At 35.3% G+C, this 15,677-nt stretch overlaps 1 protein-coding gene across 2 annotated transcripts in view; it reads left to right on the top strand.

The window, feature by feature from the left end:
- NUP155 (nucleoporin 155) overlaps positions 1 to 15,677 on the top strand; it is a 63,298-nt gene that overhangs the window by 33,490 nt on the left and 14,131 nt on the right. For both annotated transcript variants that reach the window (XR_010318386.1, XM_064271396.1), the window contains exons 21-28: positions 8,049 to 8,146; positions 9,689 to 9,819; positions 12,118 to 12,309; positions 12,986 to 13,124; positions 13,805 to 13,940; positions 14,308 to 14,461; positions 14,675 to 14,779; positions 15,510 to 15,664. Coding sequence is in view for 1 of the 2 variants with exons in the window: in XM_064271396.1 (XP_064127466.1) it covers positions 8,049 to 8,146; positions 9,689 to 9,819; positions 12,118 to 12,309; positions 12,986 to 13,124; positions 13,805 to 13,940; positions 14,308 to 14,461; positions 14,675 to 14,779; positions 15,510 to 15,664 (1,110 nt within the window). In the remaining variant the exon portion in view is untranslated. The remainder of the gene's footprint in view (positions 1 to 8,048; positions 8,147 to 9,688; positions 9,820 to 12,117; positions 12,310 to 12,985; positions 13,125 to 13,804; positions 13,941 to 14,307; positions 14,462 to 14,674; positions 14,780 to 15,509; positions 15,665 to 15,677) is intronic.

The raw sequence follows: 15,677 nt of genomic DNA, 5'->3' as shown, positions 1-15,677 counted from the left end.
AGCCTTTGGAACACTTTATTTTAAACAGCATGTAAATAGATTTTGCCCTTTTTTTTCAATCCAGTTTGAGAGTTTTTGTTTTTTAATATAAGAGTTTAACCTATTCCCATTTTATTGGGATTATTTAAATGTTTGATCTTACTTTAACTATACTGAATTTGTAGTTTGTTGTTATTTTTTTTTTTTTCTCCCCTTCCCAGTTTCCTTATTTTACTGAATTAATCAAGTCTCCCTTCCCGCAACACTGGTTTAGAAGTTCTGCATACAGTTTTTCTTCCTCTGGTAATTAGTTTTAAATTCTCTTAAATGTACATCTCAGTCAGCATTAGTAATTGAACAGATCTATAATCCTTACCTCCTCCTGCCCTTTCTCCCTTGAAATCATCTGGAATTTTAGTTGCAAGGTTTTTTCTTTTCTTTCTTAAGATGTTGTGTTTTTGTGCTATCGAGTCAATTCCTATTCATAGTGACCCTGTAGGACAGATTAGAACTGCCCCGTAAGACTTTCTAGGCTGTAATCTTTAGGGGAGCAGATCACTAGGCCTTTCTCCCTTAGCCACTGAATAGGTTCGAACTGCTTTCCTTTCATTTAGCAGCCACTAACATAAAACCACTAACATAAAACTCAATAGGTTAACATAAAACCAGGGCTTCTTTTTCTAACATCATGCTTTTATAGTAATATTCTCTGAGCAGCTCATTGAATTTTATAGTTATGTATGCAATTATTTTTTAAATCTTTATAACCTGTTACTTTTACTAATTTCACTTTATTGTTTCTAATAGTTTTTTTCTTTGACTCTTTTGAATATTTCAGATATGTACTTCTGTCACCTGCAAAGAGATAGTTTTGCCTTTTCATTTCCAATCCTGGTTGCATCCTCTTATCTTCATAGACTGGTATCCAACACAGTTTTAAATAGTAGTGGAGATAGAGTGGGCATCCTGGTTTTATTCCTGATTTTAGTGGGAAAGGTTCTGGTATTTTCCCATTAAGGAAGATGGCAGGATAGATAGTGTTCCATTTTACATAATTATCTTTTTATTTTATTGGCTACTTTTAACATGAGTGGGTATTGGAGTTTGTCAGTTGGCTTTCTGTGTTTTACAGACACAATTACAATTTTTCTTTAATTTTATTAATAGAATTATATTAACGGATCTTCTCATTTTCACCACCCTTCGCATGCCTGGGTTGCAAGTGTTTCATTGAGTATGAAAATTTTGTTAACAGCTTTATTGAGGTATAGTTTACATACTGTAAAATTTACTCTTTTTAAATGTACAGTTCAGTACTTTTTAGTAAATGTATAGAGTGCTACAACTATTGTCATAATCCAATTTTAGAACATTTCCATCACCCTAGAGATATCCTACTTGTCCATTTTCACTTGCTTCCCATCCTTACCCCAGACCCACGTCGCTACTAATCTACTCTATCTATAAATTTGCCTACTGACATTTCATATAAATGGACTCACACAGTGTATGATCTTTTAAGTCTGGCTTTTTATACCTAGCATGTTTTTGAGGTTCATTTATGTTGCAGCATGTACCAATATGTCATCCCTTTTTATTGCCCAGTGAGTATGGAGTTTTAAAGTCATAGTCCTTTTCCCTCTGGCCTTAATATACATTTTGCCACATTTTCTTCCTTAATTTTACTGTTGCAGATGAAAAGTACATTGCCTGTTTGATTCTCTTTCCTCTATAAATGACATGTGTTTACTTTGAAATTTTTTATGAGTTTTTCTTTATTACAAGAATCCAGAAATTATATCATGATTGGTTTATATATGTCTTCTTTCAATCACTCAGTTAGCTTTTAGAACTAAAGACGACAAGCTTTCTTAAGCTTTCAGTAAAATTTCATCTCGTATTTGTTGTAGTATTCCATGTGTCCCATTCCTTTCTTTAGGAAATTACAGTATTTAAATGTCGTCTCTTCTGTTTCTAACCTCTGTTATTTTACTTTTCATCCGTAATTTCCTTTCTTTTTTTTTTTTTTTTGGTCTTTTGTTTAGCAGGTTAAGAGAATTTCTAGAGTTGATGTTCTCAATTTTTCTGTTTTCAATAACATCTATTCCATTTTTTTTTAATAATTTTTATTGAACTTTAAGTGAACGTTTACAGATCAAGTCAGTCTGTCACATATAAGCTTATATACACCTTACTCCATACTCCCACTTACTCTCCCCCTAATGAGTCAGCCCTTGCGGTCTCTCCTTCCGTGACAATTTTGCCAGCTTCCAACCCTCTATAACCTCCTATCTCCCCTCCAGACAGGAGATGCCAACACAGTCTCAAGTGTCCACCTGATACAAGTAGCTCACTCTTCATCAGCATCTCTCTCCAACCCATTGTCCAGTCCCTTCCATGTCTGATGAGTTGTCTTCAGGAGTGGTTCCTGTCCTGGGCCAACAGAAGGTTTGGGGACCATGACCGCCGGGATTCCTCTAGTCTCAGTCAGACCATTAAGTCTGGTCTTTTTATGAGAATTTGGGGTCTGCATCCCACTGATCTCCTGCTCCCTCAGGGATTCTCTGTTGTGCTCCCTGTCAGGGCAGTCATCGGTTGTAGCCAGGCACCATCTAGTTCTTCTGGTCTCAGGATGATGTAAGTCTCTGGTTCCTGTGGCCCTTTCTGTCTCTTGGGCTCATAGTTATCGTGTGACCTTGGTGTTGTTCATTCTCCTTTGCTCCAGGTGGGTTGAGACCAATTGATGCATCTTAGATGGCTGCTTGTTAGCATTTAAGACCCCAGATGCCACATTTCAAAGTGGGATGCAGAATGTTTTCATAATAGAATTGTTTTGCCAATTGACTTAGAAGTCCCCTTAAGCCGTAGTCCCCAAACCCCCGCCCTTGCTCCACTGACCTTTGAAGCATTCATTTTATCCTGGAAACTTCTTTGCTTTTGGTCCAGTCCAGTTGAGCTGACCTTCCGTGTATTGAGTATTGTCCTTCCCTTCACCTAAAGTAGTTCTTATCTACTAACTAATCAGTATATAACCCTCTCCCACCGTCCCTCTCTTCCCCCCTTGTAACCACAAAAGTATGTGTTCTTCTCAATTTATATTATTTCTCAAGATCTTATAATAGTGGTCTTATACAATATTTGTCGTTTTGCCTCTTGACTAATTTCACTCAGCATAATGCCTTCCAGGTTCCTCCATGTTATGAAATGTTTCACAGATTCGCCACTGTTCTTTATCGATGCGTAGTATTCCATTGTGTGAATATACCACAATTTATTTAACCATTCATCCGTTGATGGACACCTTGGTTGCTTCCAGCTTTTTGCTATTGTAAACAGAGCTGCAGTAAACATGGGTGTGCATATATCTGTTCGTGTGAAGGCCCTTATTTCTCTAGGGTATATTCCCAGGAGTGGGATTTCTGGATTGTATGGTAGTTCTATTTCTAACTTTTTAAGAAAATGCCAGATAGATTTCCAAAGTGGTTGTACCATTTTACATTCCCACCAGCAGTGTATAAGAGTTCCAATCTCTCCGCAGCCTCTCCAACATTTATTATTTTGTGTTTTTTGGATTAATGCCAGCCTTGTTGGAGTGAGATGGAATCTCATTGTAGTTTTAATTTGCATTTCTCTAATGGCTAATGATCGAGAGCATTTTCTCATGTATCTGTTAGCTGCCTGAATATCTTCTTTAGTGAAGTGTGTGTTCATATCCTTTGCCCACTTTTTGATTGGGTTGTTTGTCTTTTTGTGGTTGAGTTTTGACAGAATCATATAGATTTTAGAGATCAGGTGCTGGTCGGAGATGTCATAGCTGAAAATTCTTTCCCAATCTGTAGGTGGTCTTTTTACTCTTTTGGTGAAGTCTTTAGATGGGCATAGGTGTTTGATTTTTAGGACCTCCCAGTTATCTGGTTTCTCTTCATCATTTTTGGTAATGTTTTGTATTCTGTTTATGCCTTGTATTAGGGCTCCTAGGGTTGTCCCTATTTTTTCTTCCATGGTCTTTATCGTTTTAGTCTTTATGTTTAGGTCTTTGATCCACTTGGAGTTAGTTTTTGTGCATGGCGTGAGGTATGGGTCCTGTTTCATTTTTTTGCAAATGGATATCCAGTTATGCCAGCACCATTTGTGAAAAAGACTATCTTTTCCCCAATTAATTGACACTGGGCCTTTGTCAAATATCAGCTGCCCATATGTGGATGGATTTATATCTGGGTTCTCAATTCTGTTCCATTGGTCTATGTGCCTGTTGTTGTACCAATACCAGGCTGTTTTGACTGCTGTGGCTGTGTAATATGTTCTAAAATCATGTAGAATGAGGCCTCCCACTTTGTTTTTCTTTTTCAGTAGTATTCCATTTTTTTTAATAAATTTTTTTTTTTTTGTCCATCATATTTTTAAATCCCAGAACTCTTACTTACCAGTTTTTCCTTTTTTCATAGCAGCCAGCATTTGTAATATGGACTTCAGATCTCCTTGAGGATACAAATATAATTGTTTTTCAAAGGAAATCTGGGCCTGGATGCAAGGGCCAACTGATGGAATTTGATGTAGTTTCCCAACTTTTGTTTACTCCTTGCCAACTGACCTTTAGTAATTGGATCTTAGGTGTATTTATGTGTTATAGCTTGAAGTTGCCAGTGGACTGAAAGGAAAGAGCTATGATAGCAATGGTGTACTCAAGTGGATTATTATGCTATGCTGAACCTTTCTAATCTGCTGTCCTACTGCCATATTTGTTATGATGGCCTGGAATTTGCTAAGGAGCAATATAACCACCAACATAAGGAGCCTACTAGGGCCCTCTGAAACAAATCCACCATTTCATGGGTGGGTCACTCACCTAAGTAAAACGTGATCGGACGCTGAGTTTAGTCAGTCTGCATTTAGGAGAACTGATACACTTTTCCATACTGATGTCTGCTGTAACAGTTCTATAATTTAAAAAACTTCTCTACTTCAACTGTTTGGTTATCCTGAAGTTCATTTTCTTCAGAAAAGACCAGATAAGTGCTTGCTTTTTTTCTCTTTACCAAATTAAAAAGTAATGAATTTGTTTCTAGCATCCTTCAGAGATGATCTGTGTGGCTTTTTATTTAAGTTATTGTTATTAAGTTAATGATAGGTAATGCAGTAAAACTGACATTTTTTTTTCAGTGTGCAGTTCTGAGTTTGTGACAAATGCGTAGAGTTACATAACCACCACAACCAAGATATAGAATACCTCCTCATACCAAAAATTTCTCTTGTGCTGCCTTTTCTCCTAACCTGTGTCACACAGTTCTCCTTAAATTGTGCTACCTTTAGAGAGAGGCAGCAAGAGAAAAAAAGACATTCATTCCAAACTCTTCAGACCACAGGAGCCCCCTTTCCCAGTTCTTCTGTCCCAGGGTTTCTAATCTTGACGCTATGGATGTTTTGGTCTGGATAATTCTTTGTTGTGAAGGCTGTCCTATGCATTGTACAATGGGTGTTTTGCAGCATTCCTGGCTTCTTCCTACTTGATGCTACTAGTAGTCCCTGGTCATGACGATCAGGTGTCTCCAGGCATTGCAAAATGTTCCATGGGGTCAGTATTGCTCCCAGTTGCAAACAGAAAAATAGTATTTCTTTCAGAAAAGGAAGTTTTTCGTGGAGTTTTCACAGCGCACATAGTTCTGAGACTTGCTCACCTCCAGTCAAAGCCTGGAGAAGAATGTGAGGGGAGTGTCATGGATTGAATTGTATCCACCAAAAGTGTGTGTCAGTTTGGCTAGGCCATGATTCCCAGTATTGTGTGATTGACCACCATTTTGTCAGCTGATGTGATTTTCCTAAGCGTTGTAAATCCTACCTCTGTGATGTTAATGAGGTAGGATTAGAAGCTGTTGTGCTAATGAGGCAGGACTCAATTTACAAGATGAGATTGTATCTTGAGTCAGTCTCTTTTGAGATATAAAAGAGAGAAGCTAGTAGAGAGACAGGGGGACCTCCTATCACCAAGAAAGCAGAGCCAGGAGCAGAGCGCATCCTTTGGACCCGGGGTCCCTGTACTGAGAAGCTTCTAGACCAGGGGAAGATTGATGAAAAGGATCTTTCCCCAGAGTTGACGGAGAGAGAACGTCTTCCCCTGGAGCTGGCGCCCTGAATTTGGACTTCTAGCCTCCTAGACTGTGAGAGAAGGAATTTCTGTTTGTTAAAGCCACCCACTTGTGGTATTATGTTATAGTAGCACTACATAACTAAGGAGCCCTGGTGGTATAGTGGTCAAGAGCTTGGCTGCTAATCAAAAGGTTGGCAGTTCAGATCCACCAGCCACTCCTTGAAAATCCTGCAGGGCAGCTCTGCTGTGCCCTGTAGGGTTGCTTTGAGTCAGAATCAACTCAACAGCATGGTTAGGTTTTTTTGGGGGTTGGGCGGGGGACCAGTTAAGCTCATCTCCATATGGGTCATTATTCACGTTTGGCTTTCCACCCCAACCTATGTGCAATCATTTACTTTTCAGAGTTCTCGGGTAGTAGCTTTTTGTATTTGAAGCATTTTTAGTTGTAATCAATGGAGGTGGGGACTGAAAGTCAGTGTTTTTATTTAGTATCATCTTGAGTCTATGATTTCAAAACATACTTGATATGTTTAAACCCAGTGCAGACTTTTTCTTTTTCTTTTTGCTAAATGGTCCCATCTATCTTTGACTTATAGGAGCCACTTCAGATTGCTCTTCAGTCTTTTTGACAGTAGTCTTTGTTAGCTTCTTTGATTTCTAGTATGACAAGATGCCTCAGGCTCATTTGTACAATTCGTGCTCCAGACCTGGAATCAGCCTTTTCTCCAGGGAGTCTGGTTACTTTTTTGTAGTAAATGATATTAAAAGTACAGAGTCTAGGTGCCAGGTGTGTTCATTGCTACTGGGCTGTCATACTTCTTTTTCATGAGTAGAGTTAGGAAATATGCTGGGGTTTTTTTTGTTTTTAATAAAAAAATCATGCATTTATGCTGTTGTTTTCAGGTCAGATTTAAGATTACAGGTTTATGTTTAATTTATTGTATATTTGTATGACTTTTATACTAAAAAGTTGTTTTCTATCAACCTTAAAAATTGTACATTACTTTATCTTATAATATGCCTATTATTGTTACAGTAATCATGTTTTTGAAATTAAAATCTTAATCTATATAATAACGTAATATATAATAGTCTATCTATAGCTAAGTATCAATGGCCAAACAAAAATGTCTCATGAAAGTTTATCTGTTTTTTTCTAGCATCCCTGAAATTACATTAGAAGCTAAAAGATCAGATTTTCCACTACGTGTTCTAATTTGCTCATTTCTCTCAGTGATAAGTAGTTTCTTACAACAGGTTCTTCTTTTATTTTGTCCCGAAGTGCCCCTTCCATAAAATGGAATTTTAAATAATAGTTATTTTATAGAATTACTGTATTAAATAGAGTTAATACATCATTGGTGCTGGCAGAAAGCTAGTGTTCAGTAAAAGGAAGCTACCATTATCCATGTACTCACAATGAGTGGTGGTTCCCTGGGTAGCACAAAGGGCTAAGTGCTTGACTACTAACTGAAAAGTTGGTGGTTCAGACTCACCCAGAGACCTTGGAAGACTGGCCTGGCGATCTGTGGAGCAGTTCTACTCTACACACATGGGGTTGCCCCGATTCAGCTTGACAGCAACCAACAGCATCAACTCACAGTGAGACTTTAAGCATCTAAGAGTTTCAGATGTTTCACTTTTTTTATTATCATTGATTTGCCAGTGATTTTTTTCACTAGTCTAAAAAGAAAAAAAGTATTTAAAACATTTTGGTCTATTTATTTGAAATGTCTAGAACGGACAAACTTGTGGAGATAAAAAGTTAGATGAGTGGTTATTTCAGGTAGAGTGAAGAAACGGTGATTGGCTGTGAATGGGGGGACAAAAATGTTCTAAAGGTGGATTGCGGTGATGGTTATACAGCGCTGTGTATATATTAAAATATATTAAATTGTATACTTTAATGGTTAAATTGTGTGGTATGAATTATATGTCACTAAAGCTATTTAAAAAAAGACATATTCTGAAATTTCTTTTACAGTACTACTGCTAAAGTGCAACAGAGGCTGATAGGATTCATGCGTCCTGAAAATGGAAATACCCAGCAGATGCAACAGGAGCTGCAGAGGAAGTTTCATGGTAAATCACTGTTTCTGATCAGTTAAATACACATGATATACATGAAGGAAAGAGTTTCTGTTGAACAGAAAACAATGGACTTCTTTCAGTAAAGTCTAGTTTGTATAATAACACATTTTTTAGTAAAATATCATTGTGATTGGGAAAATGAGACAGTATGAATATCAGGAAACCACATAAGATAATGATAATCTAGCTTTCCACTTTTTCATTTATTTCCATAGCTCAACCTCTAAATTTTTGTCCCTTCCCCCAGTACAATATACAGTATACATCTTTTTAAAACCTGTTCCCATCGAGTCGATTCTGACTCATAACGACTCTATAGGACATTGTGGAACTGCCCCATGTGGTTTCCAAGGAGCGGTTGTTGGATTCAAACTGCCCTCCTTTTGGTTAGCAGCTGAGTTCTTAACCACTCTGCCAGCAGGGCTCCAGATGTGAGAGGAGTTAAAAATGTGAAGTCAATAGAAGGGAACTGAAAAGTTCTCATAATCTTCAAATAATCTAGGTAGGAATTGAAATAATAAATTATTGGATAAGTTTTGCCTATGGTGAAATTTTTTCTAAGTTCTTTTGTCTTCCATTTTTTGAGCCAAATATTCTGGCTAATAGAACTTTCCTAGTCTTCGCTCCACCATTTTTTCAGAACTTCAGTAAGGCCTTTTAAGTCTGATGATAACAACCGCTGGTGAGAGTTTGTATAAAGGAGAATATTTGAATTGCTGGAATTATAAATTGAAATAACCATTTTGGAGAGCAACCTGTTAATATCTACTAAAAGTTGAAAATGCATATATGCTCAAAGCTAGCAGTTTCACTTCTTGGTAATATATATTAAAGCAATCTTTATCAGACTTTTTTCCCACAGTAAGAAATACATTGTACATTATGACCCAGAGGTATGAAAACATAGACACATAACACACACAACTGAAACAGTTTCATGAAGTAACTCTACATGTTTTGCACTCTAATATTTCTTTCCTTTTTTATTCTGTCCTACTTCCTATTTAGAGAGGGACAAAAAACTATCTTGATTGACTAAATTGACTGCATGACCACCGTTGAATCTCAGTCTAGAATTTGAGAAACTTGACTGTGTTTTCTAGGAAACTTTTAAAGGACATTTAGTACAACATAGTTTATAGTAGCAAAACATTGGAAACCATCTAAATGCCCAATGAATAAATAAAATTGTGGTATATTTACATAAGGGAACACTCGGCCATTAAAATAAACACACTAGATTTATAACTACCAATATGAATAGCCTAGGAAAGTATAACTGAGTGGAAAAAAGCAAGTTGCTTTTCTAAAGCAAATTATAAATTATTAGAAACAGCAGTCTTTTTATTATTTATGTGGACACACAAGCACATATGTAGTAAAAGAACAAAAACGTTAATACTACAGCTCATGATCACGGTTGCCTGTGGTGGGAGGAGAGAGGGAAGGGAACAATGGGGACTTTATTGTGTTTTGTTTTAGTTCATAAAGAAAGAATTTTGTAAAACTTCCTTAGTTGTCTTTTGTCATTAGAGGCCCAACTGAGTGAAAAAGTTTCACTTCAGGGAATCCAGCAATTGGTTCGAAAATCATACCAGGCTCTGGCCTTATGGAAACTTCTTTGTGAACATCAATTCACTGTCATCGTAGGAGAACTTCAGAAGGTAGGGTTTTTTTTTTTTTTTAAATGAACATTTTGATACTGCTACACTTAGTTGTCATTTTTTGAGTGATCCTTAATCTTACACTTGGGTTTGGGAGGGAATTATTTTGGGAAACGTTTAGATTATGATGATGAAGTTAGTGTGTTATAGGAAGATTGCAAAAAAGTGTGGTAACTTGAGGGAACCATTTTGTCAAAGCCACAAGTTTCTACAGTATATGAGAACTTTATAGTGATATGCAAATTAAATCATACTCTACAAACATATTTTTTAAAACACTGAATCATACCCTTTATTTGGGATCTGATGAAAATTTTATACCTCCCAGCCTTCAAAGAAATACGTGCAGGCACATACACAAAACTTTTTGCATGTAATTTCAAGAGGTCCAACAACCTAAATCAAACACCTTTAAAAAAAAGATGCTTACGATTATGGGAAATGAATGGTTTATGTAGCTCTGCAGCATCTTCATCTGATTCCTTTTTAAGGATAATAATTGGCATCCATTTAAATGTTAGATACAACATTTGAGAGGAATATACACCTACCTTTTATTTAATTGTGAATATTTTCAAACATATACAAAAGTAGAGCAAATACTGCAATTAACACCCACATATACATATTCAGCATTTTTAGGACTTCACCAAATTTGCTTAATCTATCCTCTTCTTTTTCTTTTTGCTGAACTATTTTAAAGTAGATTCCAGACATCATGTCATTTCACCCCTACATAGTTTTTAGTATGTATTTCTAAAAAAGGTGGACATTTTCTTGAGTAACAACATTACCATATTTAGCAAGATTCACAGAAATTCTTCGGTAACATATAAAATCTATTCTGTAATGACATTTTTCTGATTGTCTTGAAAATGTCTTTGTATAGATTGGTTTGTTCAAATCAGGATCTAGACAGTTGCTTCACTCGTTAAATTTAGCGGTTGTTTCTCAAATCTTTTTTAACCTAAAGAAGTCCTTTTTTTTCTCTTTTGCTTTTGCCTGGTAGAAATTGGTCACCAGCCCTGTAGAATGTTCGACATTGTAAGATTGTCCTTTAACTTCCTTGTGTTGTCATTGAACTTACTCCTCTATCCTCCTATATTTCCTATAAAATGGAAGTTAAATCTGCAGAGGCTTGGTTAGGTTCAGGTCCATTTGTTTACAGAACAGGATACTTCATAGGTGATGATGTGTGCTCCAGCCTGTACCAGGAAGCACACGATGTTTGGTTGTTCCACTTTAATGATACTAAGATTGGTCACTGGGTTCAAGTGTTAAGTCTAACCCTTCCGTTGTAATATTTCTCTACCAGACTTCCATCATCTGTTGATAATCATTGCCTGAATTACAGAATGGTGATTTTCTAAGTCTCTTAGTCATTCCACATTTACGAGCTGTAATTCTATTTAAAAAAACCAACTTTCCTTTATCATCTAGGGTTATTTGATTACCCTGAAATGCTTGATTTTTTTACTTTTTTAAGTACCATTTCAAAATTAGTGGTCAGTCCTCTATTTCTTTCAATTAGTGTACAATCAGTAATTTTTTTTTGTTTAAAAATGAAAACTTCTGTGTTTAATTATGAAAACTGTTTTCTTTTCCATGCCAAGAAGAATAATGATTTTTGGTTTTATTGAGTAATATAATAGAGGTAGGTTTTTAACCTAGGCATCTTCTGTGCTTCCTGTCTTAAACATCACCAATTGTTATGTGAAGGAATACAAATTAAAGATTAGCGTGAAAAATTGAAAACTGACTGGGATGTATGCTGAAATTTAGGAAAAAAAAGATACAGCAGTCAAATCATTTAAGGGAATATTTCATTCTAGTATAAATCACCTCAATATTTTAGAACTCCATTTTAACAAGTAGATTTGTTCAAAATATAGATCGAACTTCAATGTTAGAAAGCCTTAATAATAAATTCTAACATTATTTAGGAAAAATAAAATATAAACCCAGGAATTTCAATGTGGGCAAGTGATTGTTCTTCCCTGATTATAACCACAGAGATCAGAAGACCTGGCCCTAATTTTGACTCTACTTAGGCTTCTTATTTGTAAAATGAGAGACTTAGACTAGACATTCTGTGTGTTTTTCCAACTCTGTGTGATTCTATGTGAGTTGGCAAAAATTTGTTAATTCGTATAGTTTAGTGTATTTTCTCTTTTTAATTATAGAGTCAGTCCATTAATACATTGGTTAAGTTATTAAAGAGAATTCATTCTGTGTGGAAATGTGATACTGCTATATTTTTGATAGAAAAAAAAAAAGAGTTTTCTCTTATATTTCTAGGAATTCCAAGAACAGTTAAAGATCACCACCTTCAAAGATCTGGTAATCAGGGACAAAGAACTGACAGGGGCATTAATTGCTTCTCTTATCAGCTGCTACATCAGAGATAATGCTGCTGTTGATGGCATTAGTTTACACTTACAGGATATCTGCCCACTTCTGTATAGCACTGATGATGCAATTTGTTCTAAGGTATGATGCATTGTTACCTATTTAATAATTTAATTCTTGCAGGAGGTATCATGGTATGATGAAAAGAACAGTAGAACAAGAATCAGGAACCTACATCTTTTATTTAATGTATGACCCTAGGTGGGTCTCTTGACCTCAGATTCTTCAACATGATCTCTTAAAATCCATGTATTTTCTTAAATCTTTCATAATTGTAAATTTTTTTTTATAATTGTAAATTAAGGTCATAAATCTTTGATAGTATTGCTATGTTAAAAAAATATATATGAGTTAAACATGTCTCTTTCCTTAGAAACTAAGGAAAATCACTAAAACTTTTAAGCCTGTAATGGATTAGAGTTAATGGGACAATTTTTATTAATCCTTTCCTACAGGTGGAAAAAATAAAAAATCATGGACTGCCTGCTGACCAATAATGTATTGACTAGGCAAGAGATTTACCAGACAAAACATATCTTGCTTAACATACTTGTGAGAGGAATTAAGAATAGCTAGGATTTTTTGGTCCAAAACTTTTCTGCTTAAAATTAAGAAGAAGTAAGTTGATAGAGTTGTTTTTATTTTTAATGGTGATAACCCAGATATAAATTTAGACATAGGCTGAAAATTATGTTGAGAGCATCATCTATCTGCTTGATTTTACATCTTTTTAAGTTTTTGTCTTCTCTGCTTCTAGGCAAATGAACTGCTTCAGCGTTCTCGACAAGTTCAAAATAAGATTGAAAAGGAAAGAATGTTAAGGGAATCATTAAAGGAGTATCAGAAAATCAGCAATCAAGTGGATCTTTCCAGTGTTTGTGCTCAGTATAGACAAGGTGAGAAACAATATTCTTCATATCTTAACTCAAAGGACAAGTGACAGTGTGTGAAGAAAAGAATGATGAATAACATCTTACCAGAGACAAATCCTTAACTACTATGGCTGAAGTGAGAAGACATAGAAACATCACTCTTTGTGTTTTAATATTTGATGACTACACTGGCCTCTGAAAAGCTATACTGCTCCTTTTAAATCCTGATATGTAATTTCTTAATGTTGGACTTTCAGATCTACTATATTATTAAATTGTTTTCTAGGTTAATTTATTTCTAAAATGCTTAAATTTTTTGGACTAATTTTTAACATAACATGACTGCTTTCTTAAAAATTACTTTGAATCAAATCTAACATAATGTAAACGTGAATGTTAACGCAGGTTTAATTTCGAATCTGAAATTTTTTTTCCCATAAAAGGAACTGAAGCCCTCCTTTAGTTTGAAATATAAATTTTTCTTTCCAGTGAAGAAAATATTTAGTATTTGCCTTTTGTGCATGTTAGGACCTTGTTCTTTGGTGGAGTCATTAGAAATATTTTACATGATAATGTCATCAGAGTGACTGATGTACAGTAGAGACATAATAGCCTTTATCAGTGTTTTTATATGCTAGCTAAGGAAAAAATAGATCCAGCTTAGTAATAAGCCATGAATCTTTGTTCTTTTTCTTTCCCATTAGTGCGTTTTTATGAGGGTGTGGTGGAACTCTCTCTCACTGCTGCAGAGAAAAAAGATCCTCAAGGTCTTGGACTTCATTTCTATAAACATGGAGAACCAGAAGAGGATATAGTAGGACTTCAGGCTTTCCAAGAAAGGCGAGTGTTATTATTACTTAGCAGCTCATCACCTTTTTTAAGATTAGTATTTTATTCTAACAGATAATTTTTAAATGTTGCAATGTAGTAGAAGCTATTAAAGAGAAAAATGTATGTTCTGAAAACAAATACATAACCTATCTAATACAGGTTTTTGTTGTTAATTTATTCCTTTTTATGGCCTCACCCTTTTGTGTTTAACAAACTCTTCTCAAAACCTCTTGGTCTGAAAACATATGTGATTTGCTTTATTTTTAATACTGAAATACATATATTCTCCGAAATAGCCTACAAATTTTTGTATGTATTTAAATTAGATAAGGAAAATAAATTGCTGTCTAATGTAATTCTCTTTCCACTCTTTCAGATTAAACAGTTATAAGTGCATTACAGACACACTTCAAGAACTGGTAAATCAAAGTAAGGCTGCTCCTCAGTCTCCCAGTGTACCCAAAAAACCTGGTCCTCCAGTGTTGTCATCTGATCCCAATATGTTGAGTAATGAAGAAGCAGGACATCATGTAAGGAACATAATGTATTTGTCTTCTAAAAGTATGTTGTGTTTGAAAATTCTGTGTGGTAGTCGTGGTATGATCATCTTGGGAAAGGTAGTTTACCTTTTACAAGTTACCACTTGAGAATTCTTAATTTCTTACAAGGGGTTTGTGAGGCTAAGGGGTTATGATGCCCAGCAACGGAGCCTTTATGCTAATTTAATCTTCTCTTTATTTTAGTTTGAACAAATGCTTAAATTGGCTCAGCGATCCAAAGATGAGCTGTTTAGTATTGCCCTTTATAATTGGCTAATACAAGCTGACCTTGCAGATAAGCTGCTACAGGTAAAAAATGACTTTTTTTTTATTCCAGTATTGTTAATTTATATTTTGTAAGTGTAAGTAGCATAACTCAATGAGTTAAGGAAATTTAGTTTCTTATTGTGTGCCTGCCATTAGATGTCAGTGTAAAGCCAAATAATTCAGCATCTTTCTGGTGGGCAAAGCAGGCTCTTGCTCTAATTTTCTTGTTATTTAGAAGTTGATTTGGAAGCTGTTAATTACGAGCTGATATATTGTCAGGTGGGAATCACTATATTATGAATTTTCTTAGCTTATGGGGTTGCTATGAGTCAGAATCGACTTGGTGGTAGTGGTTTTTTTTTTTTTTTTTCTGTCACTAAGTCCCTCTGTGACTTCAAACATGTCATTTCACTATCTTAAGTCTCAGCGTTTCTCAGTCTATATAATAAATACTTAGCATTTGATAATTCCAGTGATCCGTTTGAGCTCAGAGTCTAGGATCAATGGCTATGTTATCAAAGTTTATCAAAAGATTTTTTATTGGTTTATAATAAATTTTTTATCGCCCAATTGGAATTGCCATAAGAACTCTTTTGTTAACTATGGTAAAAGAAAAATACGATGAAGAAAATTTCCCTCTCTTACCCAGTAATGTTAGAATTTTAAAGTTTTCATAAAGCAAGACACAGTGATTTGTCTTAAAAATGTACTTATTACATGAAAAGGAAGTCGATGTTTGGAAAATGTTCCTGAATAACTGTACAATTTCCAGATTGCTTCTCCATATCTGGAGCCACATCTGGTCCGAATGGCAAAGATTGATCAAAACAAAGTTCGTTACATGGATTTACTCTGGAGGTACTATGAGAAGAACAGAAGTTTCAGTAATGCTGCTCGTGTCCTGTCCAAACTGGCTGACATGCATAGGTATGGAAAATCA

This window comes from Loxodonta africana, chromosome 2 (genome assembly GCF_030014295.1).
Source record: "Loxodonta africana isolate mLoxAfr1 chromosome 2, mLoxAfr1.hap2, whole genome shotgun sequence".
Lineage (NCBI taxonomy): Eukaryota > Metazoa > Chordata > Mammalia > Proboscidea > Elephantidae > Loxodonta > Loxodonta africana.
The sequence above is the reverse complement of the archived record's forward strand: the minus strand, read 5'-3'. Positions and strand labels throughout refer to the sequence as shown.